At 46.8% G+C, this 13,780-nt stretch overlaps 1 protein-coding gene across 1 annotated transcript in view; it reads left to right on the plus strand.

The window, feature by feature from the left end:
- adgrl1a (adhesion G protein-coupled receptor L1a) overlaps positions 1-13,780 on the plus strand; it is a 92,596-nt gene that overhangs the window by 48,947 nt on the left and 29,869 nt on the right. Inside the window, exons 3-4 of the mRNA XM_067616488.1 lie at positions 1,570-1,783; positions 2,903-3,012. Coding sequence (XP_067472589.1) covers positions 1,570-1,783; positions 2,903-3,012 — 324 coding nt within the window. The remainder of the gene's footprint in view (positions 1-1,569; positions 1,784-2,902; positions 3,013-13,780) is intronic.

A 13,780-nucleotide genomic window follows, 5' to 3' on the forward strand; every position in this document is an offset into this window, starting at 1 on the left:
GCTAGTCATTCAGCCTTAATGGCGTTAGTTACACAACTGAACTCAAGTCCCCACTGCATCAATGGGTGGCATTTAGAAATATGAGCAAGTCCAATGGCAGTGAATCATGTAGCACACCACTGCAGAGCATGTCTGGGATGACTGACATTGACATTGACCCAAATGGGCACTCCTCCTGAATGGACAGCGACTGAAACCTAAGCAGTGCTAGCTCAGTATCAGGCAGGGAAAACAGCCCCGCTCTGTGGGTTTCACCACTAACAGTAGTGGGGGAGAGAGGCTGACTCAGTGCCCTCACCTGCTGCTGAGCCTGTCTGGAAGAGGAAAATGCTGTGCAGTGAGAGCATCTGTTTTTTAAGAGCTACTAAATTCTAGCCTGCTTAAGTAGAGCTAGCACTGCCCTGTTTAGATTTGACAGTATGCCCACCATCAGCTTAATATATGCCATGTCCTCCTTACTGACAATGCAGAGGAGAGCTCCGTTAAACCCCTTTGCTCCTTCAGGACAGCGGACAGCTCCACACCTACCAGCTGAGCAGTGTCTGATGCAGCTCCAACACTTTGGATATTATTTTCCCAAAAGAAAAGTTGTCAATTCAGGACCATGGACAGCAGCTCACAGTCACTGGCAGGGCTTTCAGCACAGAGAAACACTGGCTGTCCTTCAACGCCACAAAGAACTTCACTGCCAGATCACTCGCACTGTCTCTGTTTCTATTCTTTTTATGTATCCCTGTTTCCACCTGGGCTGTAAAGGAAGCCAGCAGCCATTTTTTATTTTTTTGAGTGTGAGGCTGAATGTAGAGGCAGTTGGAAAGGTATGCAGTTGTAGAGTGTGTCTCTCTCAGCGTCTCTTTGCAGCCCTCTTTCATGCCTCTCAGCCTGGCTTAGCGATTAACCCTGAGTACCCCACTGTCTCTACTGACCCTTCTCCACACAGAGCCCCGCTGTTGGCCACAGTACATTGTCATGCCTCTCAAACAGCTGATTAACAGCAGTGAATGCCCAACTGCTTTACACACCAGAGGTGAAGGTGTACACAGACACTAATTATCTTTTTTTTTTATTGTTGCTTATTTTATCATTACTTCCTCTCTAAGGTGATACACCTGGTTGAAGTGGAATAGACCAAAGGATGCTAGGAAGGATACAGTTCTTCCCAGAGGAACTGTAGGGATGGGTATTATAAGCTGTTGCCTGCATGTTTAGGAGTTTGTTAACACTCAAAACTCTCAGTTTGTTTCACAAGTGGTACAATATCTCATTGGAGAAGCTGGTATGGCTGCAAATCTTTCATGCCAATATGTGATCTGTGGTGTTCCAGTGTGAAAACTGGATTGCCAGGCCGTGCATCAACTGTACTGAAATATTACTGCTCAGTGGAGTGGAGTCGATAATAGCTCATTTGTGTTTTACATGAGGACAATAGGAGCCACTTTCATTCCGCCTGCTTGTGTCAAATACTACACATCATATTTACAATGTGGTCTAATAATAAAGTGCCTCCTAAAAGTATTAAGGTTCATTGAATTATCAATAACTTTGCCTCTCTCCCTCTTTCCACTGCAGCTCTTAGTCGGTCAATGATGCCCTTCGGCTTGATGCGTCGAGAGCTGGCGTGCGAAGGCTACCCGATCGAGCTGCGCTGCCCTGGAAGTGATGTCATCATGATTGAGACGGCCAACTACGGCCGCACTGATGACAAGATCTGCGATGCGGACCCCTTCCAGATGGAGAATGTGCAGTGCTACCTGCCTGACGCCTTCAAGATAATGTCACAGAGGTAACTATTGATCTGTTTGGATTCAGTCAGAGTCAGAGCCTGTTATTGGCCAGGGAAACAAGATACTATTTCACAACATAATTTATCCAGAATTCCCTGCTTTTCCTCCTGATGTGTTGATATCTTGTGTGGAATACTGAAGTCAGCATCCTTGTGCAAAAAAGACCACTTCTGCATCCTGACGTGCATGTACACGGTGGAGTGTGTGTGTGTGTATGCATGAATGTGTGTATGTGAATGGGTATTTTTTGGATTGTTGAGTATTTGTAGTGCTTCCTACAGCTGCCCTCTGCGTTTGTGCTCAGCATCTGCTTCCTCTGAGCTCAGATCAATGGAAGCCCTCTCCCAGCTATCCATCACGCATGTAATGGAGGCGCAGGGTGCTAGCTTGGGGATAGTGCAAGAGAGAGAGGCAAGTGGCAAGGGGTGGAGGAGAGAACTGAGGGGGTAAAGGAAGGAGAGAGACCACTATAAATGATGGGATGATAGAGTGAGTGCAGCAGAGATTTGAGATATAAAAGGAGAGAATGCTAAAAGCTGGATAGAGAAGGATTATGTGATGAGAATGAGTGAGTACATGTGTGTGGCGATGTGTATCTTCTCTCCTGTGTGTGTGTGCGTCTGTGTTTTTCTCGGGGTGTGCAAGCGTGAGAAGGCATGCAGGGATGCGGTTTAGATGTAGGTATTATGTGCATATGAACGTTTTCCCTGTGTGTGTAGTGTAGAGTATTTGCCTTAGCCCCCCTCGTCCTTCCCTGTTCTCTCACCTCTAATTGCTCCCACTCACAATCCCCCAGGAGGGGAGCCTCTTACGTCACTCGCCCTCTCTCTGCCTCTTCCCTCCCTCCTTCATTCTCTCTATCCTTCATCCCACTCCTTTTCCCCCCTCCCTCCCTCTATGTTTCCTACCTCCCCTCGGGTGCAGCTGTCACATGATCTAGTCTAGTGTGAAATTACTCCCTTCCCTACCGTTCTTTCCGTCTTTTAGACCCTGAAGATGTTTTTTTTGTACCCACTCTTCTTTGTCTTTCTTACAATGACACTGCAATCACTTACTTCCTCCGTTCTCTCTCTTTTCTTTCTTCCTTCCTTCCTTCCTCCGTCTGTCTCCTCTCGCAGGTGTAATAACCGCACCCAGTGTGTGGTGGTGGCGGGGTCGGATGTGTTCCCAGACCCCTGCCCAGGGACTTATAAGTACCTGGAGATCCAGTACGAGTGTGTTCCCTACAGTGAGTACTGAGACCCCTGTCACCTCCTCTCACCTCCCCACCCCCCGCACCCCATTCACCGCCCCTCCCATCCCTCCCTCTACCCCCCCACCCGAACCTCCTACCCGCTCTTCAACCCCCCGACAACTCTCGACAAATGAAATTCTCACACTCAGACGTGCACACTTGCTCTCTGGCTGTTTTTTCAACACAAACAATACAAGACAGACAGTCATCCTCTCCTGCTCTCTCTATCTATCTCTCTCTCTTCTCTCTCTCTCATACACACACACTGCACAGACATACACATGCACACACTCACACAGAGCGCTAAACCTTTTTTCTTCATCAACAGAGTGATGCACCAGTATCTGAGAGGGATTTTCACATGAGGGAAGGTGCTCCACAAACACAGGGACTGATAAGCACTTCATGCACACCCACTGCAAACATGGGGTCAGCCCTTATTGGCGTTCACAGCAGTGTGACACACACCGCCCCACACTCACACACTGATTGACCCAGGGGCATGCCACTGCCTTTATCTGGTGCCAAACACCTTTGCTGTCCCTCTGATTTCCAATAAAAATTAAAATTGGGCGCAGTGAGACTGGGAGGCAGGGGGCGTTGTGTGTATGCTGCACCTCACAATAGGAATGTTAACACAAACAGCAAAAGGCTTATTTTAGACCACATGACCTGGAGCGCCACACATTTTAATGTCCCCATGGTAACGGCTGACTTCCTCACGGCACTGCTCAGAGCTCCGTGGCAGGTGTGACATACACACACACCTGCACATCCACACAGACAAGTCTAGCTCGCAAAAGGGACACACACACACACACACACACACACACACACACAGTTCCTGTCTTTCTCTCTCCCTCTGACTCTTCCTCCTCTGAGCAAGCATGCACACAGACACACAAAAACGAGCACACTCACACAGCCAAAGGAGCAGGCACAGCGAGGATTATATGGTGTTGTGTTGATCCTCGCTCATGTGAAAATCTCCGCTCAGTCTCCCCTCCTCCCTCTCATGTATTATTACTCTCAGCATTGATCCCCTCACTGTGCAGGAGCACCTGGCTGGAGGGGAGGAGCACTGGTACTCCCCTCCACTGGGTAGAAGCAGAATTGGTGTGCAAGAAGGGGTGGAGGGACATTTGAGGGTGTTGGGGTCAGAGGGAAACTGGGGTGCAAGGACTGTTTGATTGATCAGGCTGGGGATATGGGTGATTCTCTCTGCTTTTTCCTCAGGCGCAGATGTTGTGGCAAGCCACAGGATAAAGTCAATGCCAAGCCGCTAACCTCCTTTGCTCTCTTCTTCTGCCTCTTCCTTCTCATCTCCTCTCTCTGAGGTCTCTCACTCATCCCGCCTTTGCTTATTATCTTTCACAGTCAATATCACCTCTTTTTTAAAAAAAAAATCTTCTCTTTTTGTATTCTGCATTTCTTTTACTTCCAGTCTACACTACAAGGTCTTTAATCTTAATCCATCATCCTGTTTCTCTCATTCTTCTTCTATTTTTGCTCTCTGTTCATCAATCTGCCACAGTATCTTATCATTCTATTCTGTCTCTTCCGCTGTCTCTGTTGTTTCTTTCTTTTACAGGTGGGACAAATTATGAAAATACCCAACCATCCAGCTCAGATGGGGAGGCTCAGTGAAGCTCAGGGACTTCCAAAGCAATTCTTTCAGTCTTTACCCTTCCTCTGCTCAGTGATTTTGTGCCCTCAGTTTACCTTGTGAGAGACTTTTTGCAGTCAGGTTGTAGCCACAGTTGCAGATAAGAAGAAGTTAGCTGGGTTTCTTGCCATTGGGGATTATTCTCTAGTGTGAATCTTTTCTTCACAGCCTTCCAAGTGGCAACAAGTGTTCCTCTTGAGTCTCCTCTGCCCTCTGTTCACCTGCGTTTTAGTCGATATTCGCTGTGGTCAGATTGACCCTCTCCAATGACGTGACTTTGTTTGTTAGTCCTCTCGTAGTCCTGTGCTCAAGGATGGTGTTCTGTATTATATTGTCCAGAGAGGGTCATGGTAGCATTGCCTAGTTGTACCTGCCTTCTCCTCCTCATGCATTTTAACCTTGTCTGTTTCCCCTCTTACTGCACAAGGGAGCTTGTTCTCTCTCCGCAAGGCAATCAAAGGGATGATTAAATAGCTGCTAACTTGCATTTTTCCTCCCCATTTGGGAAAAAAACTTTGTTGATTGCATCTGAAGTATGGTGCGGCTTAGAAAATTGGAAGCTGATCCCTCTATGATGAAAATCCTGCCTGTCTGAGGTGACAAAGAAGAGCCAATTACCCCTGTCCTCTGCCACTCTCCTCCTCTGGAGAAACACGGCCACACTACACCCAGTCACACACCCACACAGAAATAGAAACAAGTATGCACGCACATGTATGCACACAACTCGCACTGCAGGCTGCTCTACGTGTTTGTGCCCATCTGACAAACTAAATACAAACTGACACATTCAGATTCAGAGCTGGAACTGTTCATCCCAAAACCTAGTCACCGTCGCACCGCACGCCACTCAACTCGGCCACTTTTAATTACCAGGAGAGGGGGCGCGTCGCTCTCTTCAGTTCTGCCTCAGCAGAGATTTGTCAAGATTAATTGAATTTGCTGCTGCTAATCGCTCTGGTAATGCCCCATCGTTCACGTCTGGCTGGGAACGCTGGGCACTCTGGCATCATCCAAGGCTGATGCATGTTTTTTTGTCGGTTGTGTCGACAAAGAGGTGAACGATAGAGAGATGATATGTAAAAGGTTGCGTGTCATAGCAGCTGAGATGATGTGTGCAGCCATGCTGATGGTTGTAGGTGATGTTTGTGTCTGACGGGGTCCTGCTATGTGCGTGTCACACAGGCGCCATGTTACCAGTCACCTGAAATGGTGAGGTGACAGCCAGAGCCGAGTTCACACACACACACCTCTGATGGCTTAGCTCAGTTCGGAATGTGTGTCTGTTGCTGCATGTGGCATCTCCTTGGCAAAATACAACATCCTCCAAAATGTCAAATCATATCTCATCGAGCCAAAAGGCCCTGCGAGGCCATCCCGCCACATAGCATTGTTTTTGCCAACGGGACAGAGCAAGACAAAACGGCTCAACTGAACTCTCATTTCACACTGTCACAGCCTGCTGTTGGCTGCTGGATTCCATTAAGACATCACAGATCTATGCACACAGCTGCAGCGTGTTTTTATTGCCGTGAAAACCCCACACTGCAGTCTTAACACAGATGTACACAAAGTCACGGTAAATCCATCCTGTGAGAGAACTCTACCTGTCCCCCCTCCTCCACCCAGACAGAGTGCTACATCATTATTGATTCCTAATGCTCTCCATTGGGGCTATCCATGCTAGCCATGCCAGAGTCATTAGACCTAGTGTTGTGCCTCTGCTATTTCATCAGCTGTGATTTATCTCGTTAATATGCACAGAGCAGGTGGCTGAAGAACCAGCTTTTAAAGGGCCTGGTCAGGTTATACAGTAGAGATTCTACAGAGCGTCTTAGGCAACTTCTTATCCTCCACTTTTACATTCATTCATTCATTTTGTGGCTCTGCCTTGTTTAACTTTATAAAATTGATTCTTCCCCACAAATGTAGTCAGCACTGCCTATTCATTATGAGACATCGCTCTTTGGACACAAAGCCGCTGGAAATGATAGTTGACTTGTCGGGAAGAGTTTGTCAGTAGAAGGAATAATGGCATTGTAATATGACAAGTTTTCAGGGGAGGAGAGGAAACACTTTGATGTAGCTGAAAATGAAATTCTATTAATATGTATAGGGGCACCATTAGACGTGGGGCTCATAAATGTTTGGTGAATGAGAAGCAGGCGGTTTTGCTCAGGCCGTGGAAAGGGATGACTCTTTACTGTGAAAAATGTAAAGTGAGAGAAGGAGAAAACAGAGAGGGGAGAGGACGGAAGGAGCTGGAGAGGACACACTATCTCTCAGCACTGTAAAAGAGACAGAGGAGGCTAAGTTGTCCTGCAGTACTCCAACAATACGTGTGTGTGTGTGTGTGTGTGTGTGTGTGTATCTGAGAGTGTGCGTTTCTAGCTGTACTCATTAGTGTGGGAGTAATTGATAGGGTTGTAGAGAGCGCTGAGCAGAGTGATTAAGGGGAGAGAGGGCAGTGGCTTATTTCTCAAAAGGGCCCTGAAAGAGAAATGCTGAATGAATCTGACAAACAACCAAGGTGGCCTTAAACTAACCTCCTGCTCACTGTGAGGACAGTTTGATGAGTTTCTGTCTCTTTTCTCTGTGTTTGTGTGTGTGTGTCCTCAGGCATGTGTGATGATCTTGTGTGTGTCTGTGCTTAGTGTCTATTTTTCAGGACCGCCAAGAGCAGAAGAAAATGGAGTCAACAGAAGTCTTCCATTTCCCCCTATTCTTCTTCTCCCTCTCTGCAGCATTGAAGACATTTTCTTTCCCTTTCTGTCTTTCTCTCTCTCTCTTCCTCTACATGACATTAGTGAAAATCACTCACATCATTTTCCTCCTGTTTAGGAAAACATACTCAGAGGTTCATTTACAGCATTGCATTTAGTATACCATCTTTTGAGGACTGTAACCTTACACTTCCACAAAGCAGAGAAGCTCTGCTCTTCTGGTCTCCTCATATATGCCCCCTGCAGTTGCCACAGAGAGGATGAAAGCTCTGGGTGTTCTCCCCCTCTCCTAACCTTGGAGCTAATGATTGCACTCACAGTTGGTGGCAGGGATGTAATGCTTTCTTGCCCCCTGCCCCAGCTTCACAGGACTCGTATTCATAGTTTTGCAATGTTTACCCCTCTAGGCTGGAAATGGCTACCATTCCCCAGGTCTTCATGGAGGTTGTTTGTCCAGTTTGATCTTGGCATATGATGATAAATGATCAGTGTTGCTGCTGATACTGAGGCTGCCTCTGCTGTACTGCTGCCAAGATGCAAGGCCATCCCCCACAAAGATCAGGCTACTGCTGCTAACGCTCCCTTTTTCCTTTTTATTTTGCACGCTCGATTTTTTTTTTTTTTTTTTTTACATCTCTCTTTCTCTCTTTTGCTCTCTCTCGCTCTCTTTTTTTTTTTTTTTTACCGGCAACCCTGCGAGGTGTCGTGACAATTTCACAGGGTTCTTTGGGGACATCAGACTTCCCGTGACACACACATGACAGTCACACTCGCAGCAGGAATCCACCAGCCATGTGCCTTTTGACACGTCTTTTCCCCGAGAGACATGACGATCCACTCGCACACCACTTGTGCGCATAAGACAGGCGTGTGCCAGCGCTATACTGTGAAAGGCTGACCTGAGATCCTTGCTTGCTCCCTCTCGAGTCTTCAGCTGCTCGCGGACTTCCCCAGATAAGACGACATGAGCAGGTACCAAATAGAATCACGGTCATGGGGAGCCACGCCCTTACCTGCTCGTGTCAGTGGAGGCCACGGTGTGACTCAACATATCAACCTATTGATTCCTGTGTGATGAGCCCGCTGTAGACATTTGTCTCATCTCTCTTTTGTCTCTACCCTCTTTATTTTTTCCCCTCCCCCAACCGTGTCTCTTGGTTTCTCTCTATGTTTCTGAGGCGTTCCACTCTGTCAAGCCCTCCCTTTCCCCTGTTGTTTGTTCTCTTTTTCTTTGATGAGCCAGCCTTGGCCAGGCAAGCCGGCAGCTCCCCATTGATTGGACGGTCGATGGGTTGAGTGTTTTTGCTGGCTTCTATAGTGAGCTTCCTGACTCTGTAAATTGAGCAAAGCCAAAAGCACCGCTTTCTTTAGATCAAGGGACCGCTCTAATGTCAACACAGACTGTACTTGGGGAGAGATGAGGAGAAAGGATCCCTCCGACGGCAACTAGCCACAGATAGAGACATCCTCACTGCCACTTTTCCATCTACCATCCCCTCATCTCTTTCTTTACCTTTCCCATTCTTTGTTTACTTTCACAGCTGAAGAGGACCACAACACTGTTTCTCTCTCCAACAGGTTCCTGGAGCTGGAGTTTTGGGGCATAAGGGTAACTGGGAGGGAGTGAGGGAGGGATGTGGCAATAAGAGGGGTGGAGGTGGGGTCGAGAGTGTGTGGTTGAGGGTGGATTGTGTTGTTGGGGGATTATTGATAAAGCTGAAATGAAATGGAAATGGATTTAAACCCAGGTCAGGCCATTTTCCCCTCCTCGTTTTCCATTTGAGCTATCCTTTCTCTGAGTAGCCAACCATAACACAGACAGATAACTTGCTTTAAAAAAGAGAGAGAGAAAGGACAGCGTTTTATTTAATCTCAATTTTCTCTTTTTTCCTGCACCTGTTTTTCTTTCATTCTCTTTACTTTCCCTATCTCTCTTTCTCTCTTTCTCTCTCTCCCTCTCTTCCTTACTGTCTTTCTATTTTTATCTTTCTATCTTCTTCTTTCTCCTTTTTCCGATGCTTGAATAGAAGTGGATCAAAAAGGTAAAGACCACAATGAACATAACAACCACAGCTCGCCCCTTCCTCCTCCCCCCTCCTCCTCCTCCTCCTCCTCCTCCTCCTCCTCCTCCGCCCTTGTCTCCCTCCCTCCCCCCATATCTCCCTCCTAACCCAGCACCTTGTGTAGTGGTCATGTTTGATGTTGATATCCCTCCCTTTTCTTTCTCGATCTCTAATCGCCTCCTATGCCCTTCTCTTTCTATCTCTCTTTGACTTATAACCAAAACTCTAAAATCCTTCTAGATTTCCTCCTTGGTTCTGATGACACCAGCCTGACCTGCACGCATGCACACACACACAAACACACTCACACTCACACAGACACGCATATACAAACATGCATATGCACATCAACTCTGCAAAAAAGCCTCATGGGAGGTCAGTCCAGTATCTATGAGAGATAAACTAGAGATACACTTCATTCCTTTCCTGTAAGAAGTAGCACATCTCAGCTTAAACTTACAGACAACATACATTCATATCATCTCATGGATGGCAAATCTTTCCTCTTTTGACCATCCCTATCAAAAACCATCTTCTGCTTCACACTGTTACCTCACACACACCCGATGATTCACATTTCTCATGAAGTTTCACTCATTTCGCTACTGCGATGTATTTGTCCCTCCAGACCTATGAAAAAAAAATCCTCTCCTCTCTTTCTTTACATTACTCAGCTGATCCTTTTCTCCATACTGTATCTCTTCCCCTCTTTTTTTATTTTCTCAGGAACAAATCAGTTTGTTGCTGTTGTAAACCCAAAGCAGAAACATGGTGTTAAGAATAACACAGTAACTGGCCAAAGTTTCACCCAGATCATTTTTACAGTATCCCATTTCCAGGTGCTTCAGTGTCCTTCTCTCATTCTGTCTCTCTTTCTTTCTCTATTAATCACACTTTCATTTAACTATTTTACTTTCACTGTCCCCTTACTTACTCACTGTCTCTGCTTATTTTCTCTGTTATGTTTCTCATCCTCCCTTTCTTTTGTTCTCTCTCTCTCTCTCGCCTTCCTCTGATTGGTTTATCTCTCAGATCACATCTGGCCATCACAAGCAGCCGCAGGCTCTTTTGAGCATCTCTCACACTCTTCTTCCTCTTCCTTTCTTTTCTCTGTCTCTCCCTCTCTTTCTACAGTTTGTCACTGCCACCTCTCTGTTTTCTTTATTGCACATGCACTGTGAACTTGTGCCCCCTCTTTACCCGTCCACGAGTCAATCCCTCCTGGTTCCTTATGTGTTCAATGAGGCTCCGGAGGGGGAGGAGAGGGGATGGGGGAGGGAGGTGTATCCCCTGTAGGGAGTGCTCCAGCTCCTTGTAATGGCCCCTCTGATGCATCAGAGCCTCGGCACAAGCACTCCTAAAGAGACCCAATCAGCGTGGCCAGGCACCTCAATCACTAGCTCCTCAAACAGAGATAGATCTGACCCATATCCAAGGTCATGGTGAGAGTAGTGGCCATCAGTGCAAGCTTCCCAGTGAGCCTTAACTCTCCCTCTCAGGTCCCCACCCTCCTCAACTCTCTGAACCCCCACCATTCACATCTGTCTCAGCCTCAGCCATTCCCCTGTCTGGCCCCATGGCTAGATCCATATGTTGGAGGAATTAACTCTTATAGAGGTTGCCATTAACTGGTTTATGGACCCCTTTGTCTGTCATTGTGTCCATGGCTTTTCATTAACATGGATCATTGTCCCACATTTTTCTCCCACTGCAAGCGGCCATTTTAGCTCTCTCTCCCTGCTTGCAGTGGAATAGAAAGCTGCAAACCCTCCTACTCCTCGCCCTCCTGCTTCCGCCTCACTCAACTGGTTATTTTTATTTACTACTCTTCCTCCCACTAACATTAAGATGAAAACCCCTTTCCTTCGTCTGCACTCCTGCCCTTACCCACCTTAATCCATCCCACCACTGCTGCTAAACACACTTCCTTTCTCTGTTTATGGCTGAATTAACATTCCAGACGTGTGTCTTGCCCGTGTCTGTCAAATTAATCCTTACTGATTGATCCGCTGATTGACAGATTGGGATTGGGATGAGGTGCGTCGTGTGGTGATGTCACATGCTGGAGATGCTGTTCAATGAATGTCCAATACTTGTCACCCTACCTACTGTCAGGCTATTTTAAGACCACACCAGCGTCAGCCGCCTCTACTTCTTCTCATCACTCCCTCTGTCCCTTTTCTCACCTTTTTTGCTGACAGTCTTGCAGAATACACTACCCACATCATTACAGTATTCCCTTTATCACTGCTGACAGGACCAAACAAGTGTCCACCATATTTTTCTCACCTCCAGTTTGTTTGCTTCTAAAGGAAAAGGGGCAAGAAAAGGAAGCAGTATTAGACTACTGTGCACAATACTTGTATTTCCATGGAGGATGGGGGTGGGGGAGCATATGGGGACAGAACCATTGCTCACAAAAACAGCTTTCTCTACCTGTGATTTTGGAAAAGTGAGGGGGAATGAGTGACAAACCACTGCATCGTGTGACAGGAAAACACAAAGAATGGCTGCGAATGGAGAGAATGAGAAAGAGCAGTCTCTATAGAGACGATGAGTAAGGCAGCATCGCCTCATTAGGAATGACCCACCACACACAAGCACAGTCATGTGACCAAGGCAGTGCAGACAGCCTATTCAGTGGCACACGGAGATAGGGATGGGGATTGACTGTACATGCAGAAATCATTGCATTGTTAGAGCCAAGGAACAGCGAGGTGAGTGGATGAGGCAGGTGGTCATGAATATAAATGACAGAAGCTGGTTTCAGGACCTTTACGGAGAGACAGCACTTCTGGCGAGTCTGATTCAGAGCAGAAAGTGGGAGGGAGGGACATGCAGGGCAGTGGCAGGCTAAGCTAGGCTAATATTACAGCCATGCAGGCTTATTGTTCCCCCACCGCTTAAGTGTCAGTCAGTGTAGAGTATGCCCCTCTGTCGTCTACTGTATCTGCAGCCGTGTCCCGACCAACTTTCCTGTCACTCAGTGTCAGCTTCACTCTAAGGCAGATAAGACTTTGCTCTCAATGGACGATATCTCTAGCTGTTGCCAGCTTTTGGTCTCAGTGAAGGGTATTCTCTGGGGTGAATGTTTGGGTTGATAAAGGTGCCAGCTTGACACCTGCCTCTTCCACTGTCTGGACAGTGTGTGCTTGTGTGCATTGTTTGAGAGTCTGTGTGTGTGTGTGTCCTAAGAGTGTATGTCTGTGTGTTATGTCTGTACACGGCTGTTTGTACTGTATTGTGTTTTTACTCCAATGACTTGACCCCCTTGTAGTCTAAAAGGAAGCGGAAACACAATGGGAGCCCCTCCCTTCTCCTTCCTTACTTCTCTCCTCTTCTCACTGTCACTATATGTCACTCCTCAGCAAATTAACTCACTCCTAATTCTCATTTCACAGGAAGTAACCTATTTATTCTCTCTTACTCCACTTCTCTCTCGCTCTCTTCTTGTTTGCATACACAGAACACGCTCACATCCTTCTTCACCCTTTCTTCTCTCTTTCTGCCTATTTGTCACTCCAAACTGCACACATGCATGCCCTCACACACACACACACACACACATACACACACACACACACACACACACACACACACACATATGCATATACATATGTACAAACACAGTAAGACACACCTAAACACACTAATGGGCTGATGAATGCACATCAGCATAGCATCAAGAGACTGACTGCGCACTCATGCACAAACACTAACCCTTAAAGCCCATTAGCTGTCCAGCATGGAATGCGGGGTACCATGCTATGCTCCATTCTGCCCCCTGCTGCCTGTGTGCTGCACCTGCCAGTAACAGGTGTGGGATTCAATTAGAGCAGCATGCTCTCAGCAGTCAGTCCTGTGAGCAGGCCATGACTATGGACTGGGCAAAAGCGTAGGCCAGCAGAGCCCTCAGATCCCTGTAGATACAAAAAAAAACCCCACAAACACCATGAGGATGCCACTTTAGAAACAGCTGCCAACCATTGGCAGGGGGTGTTTAGATCATCAAAGTTGTGCATTAACCATCACCATGATGCTGTCACATCAAACATGAAAACCACACGAATTGCGGAAGACAACTAAAATGAGAAGTCTAAATTTAGCCCAAAGCTGTCAGCACCCACTTTTAATTGTGTTACCAGTCAATCACAAATTGCTGTTAGATACTAATGGGAGATATTTACTGTCATTTCCAGGAGAGTTCTGGCGCTTTCATCATTTTATACTGCAGCCTCATATTGACAAGTAACAGCTGACCTGTGCCTGGGAAAGGGATTATGGAGATAAATAGTCAATTATTACAGCAG

The sequence above is a fragment of the Thunnus thynnus genome, chromosome 17, assembly GCF_963924715.1.
Source record: "Thunnus thynnus chromosome 17, fThuThy2.1, whole genome shotgun sequence".
Lineage (NCBI taxonomy): Eukaryota > Metazoa > Chordata > Actinopteri > Scombriformes > Scombridae > Thunnus > Thunnus thynnus.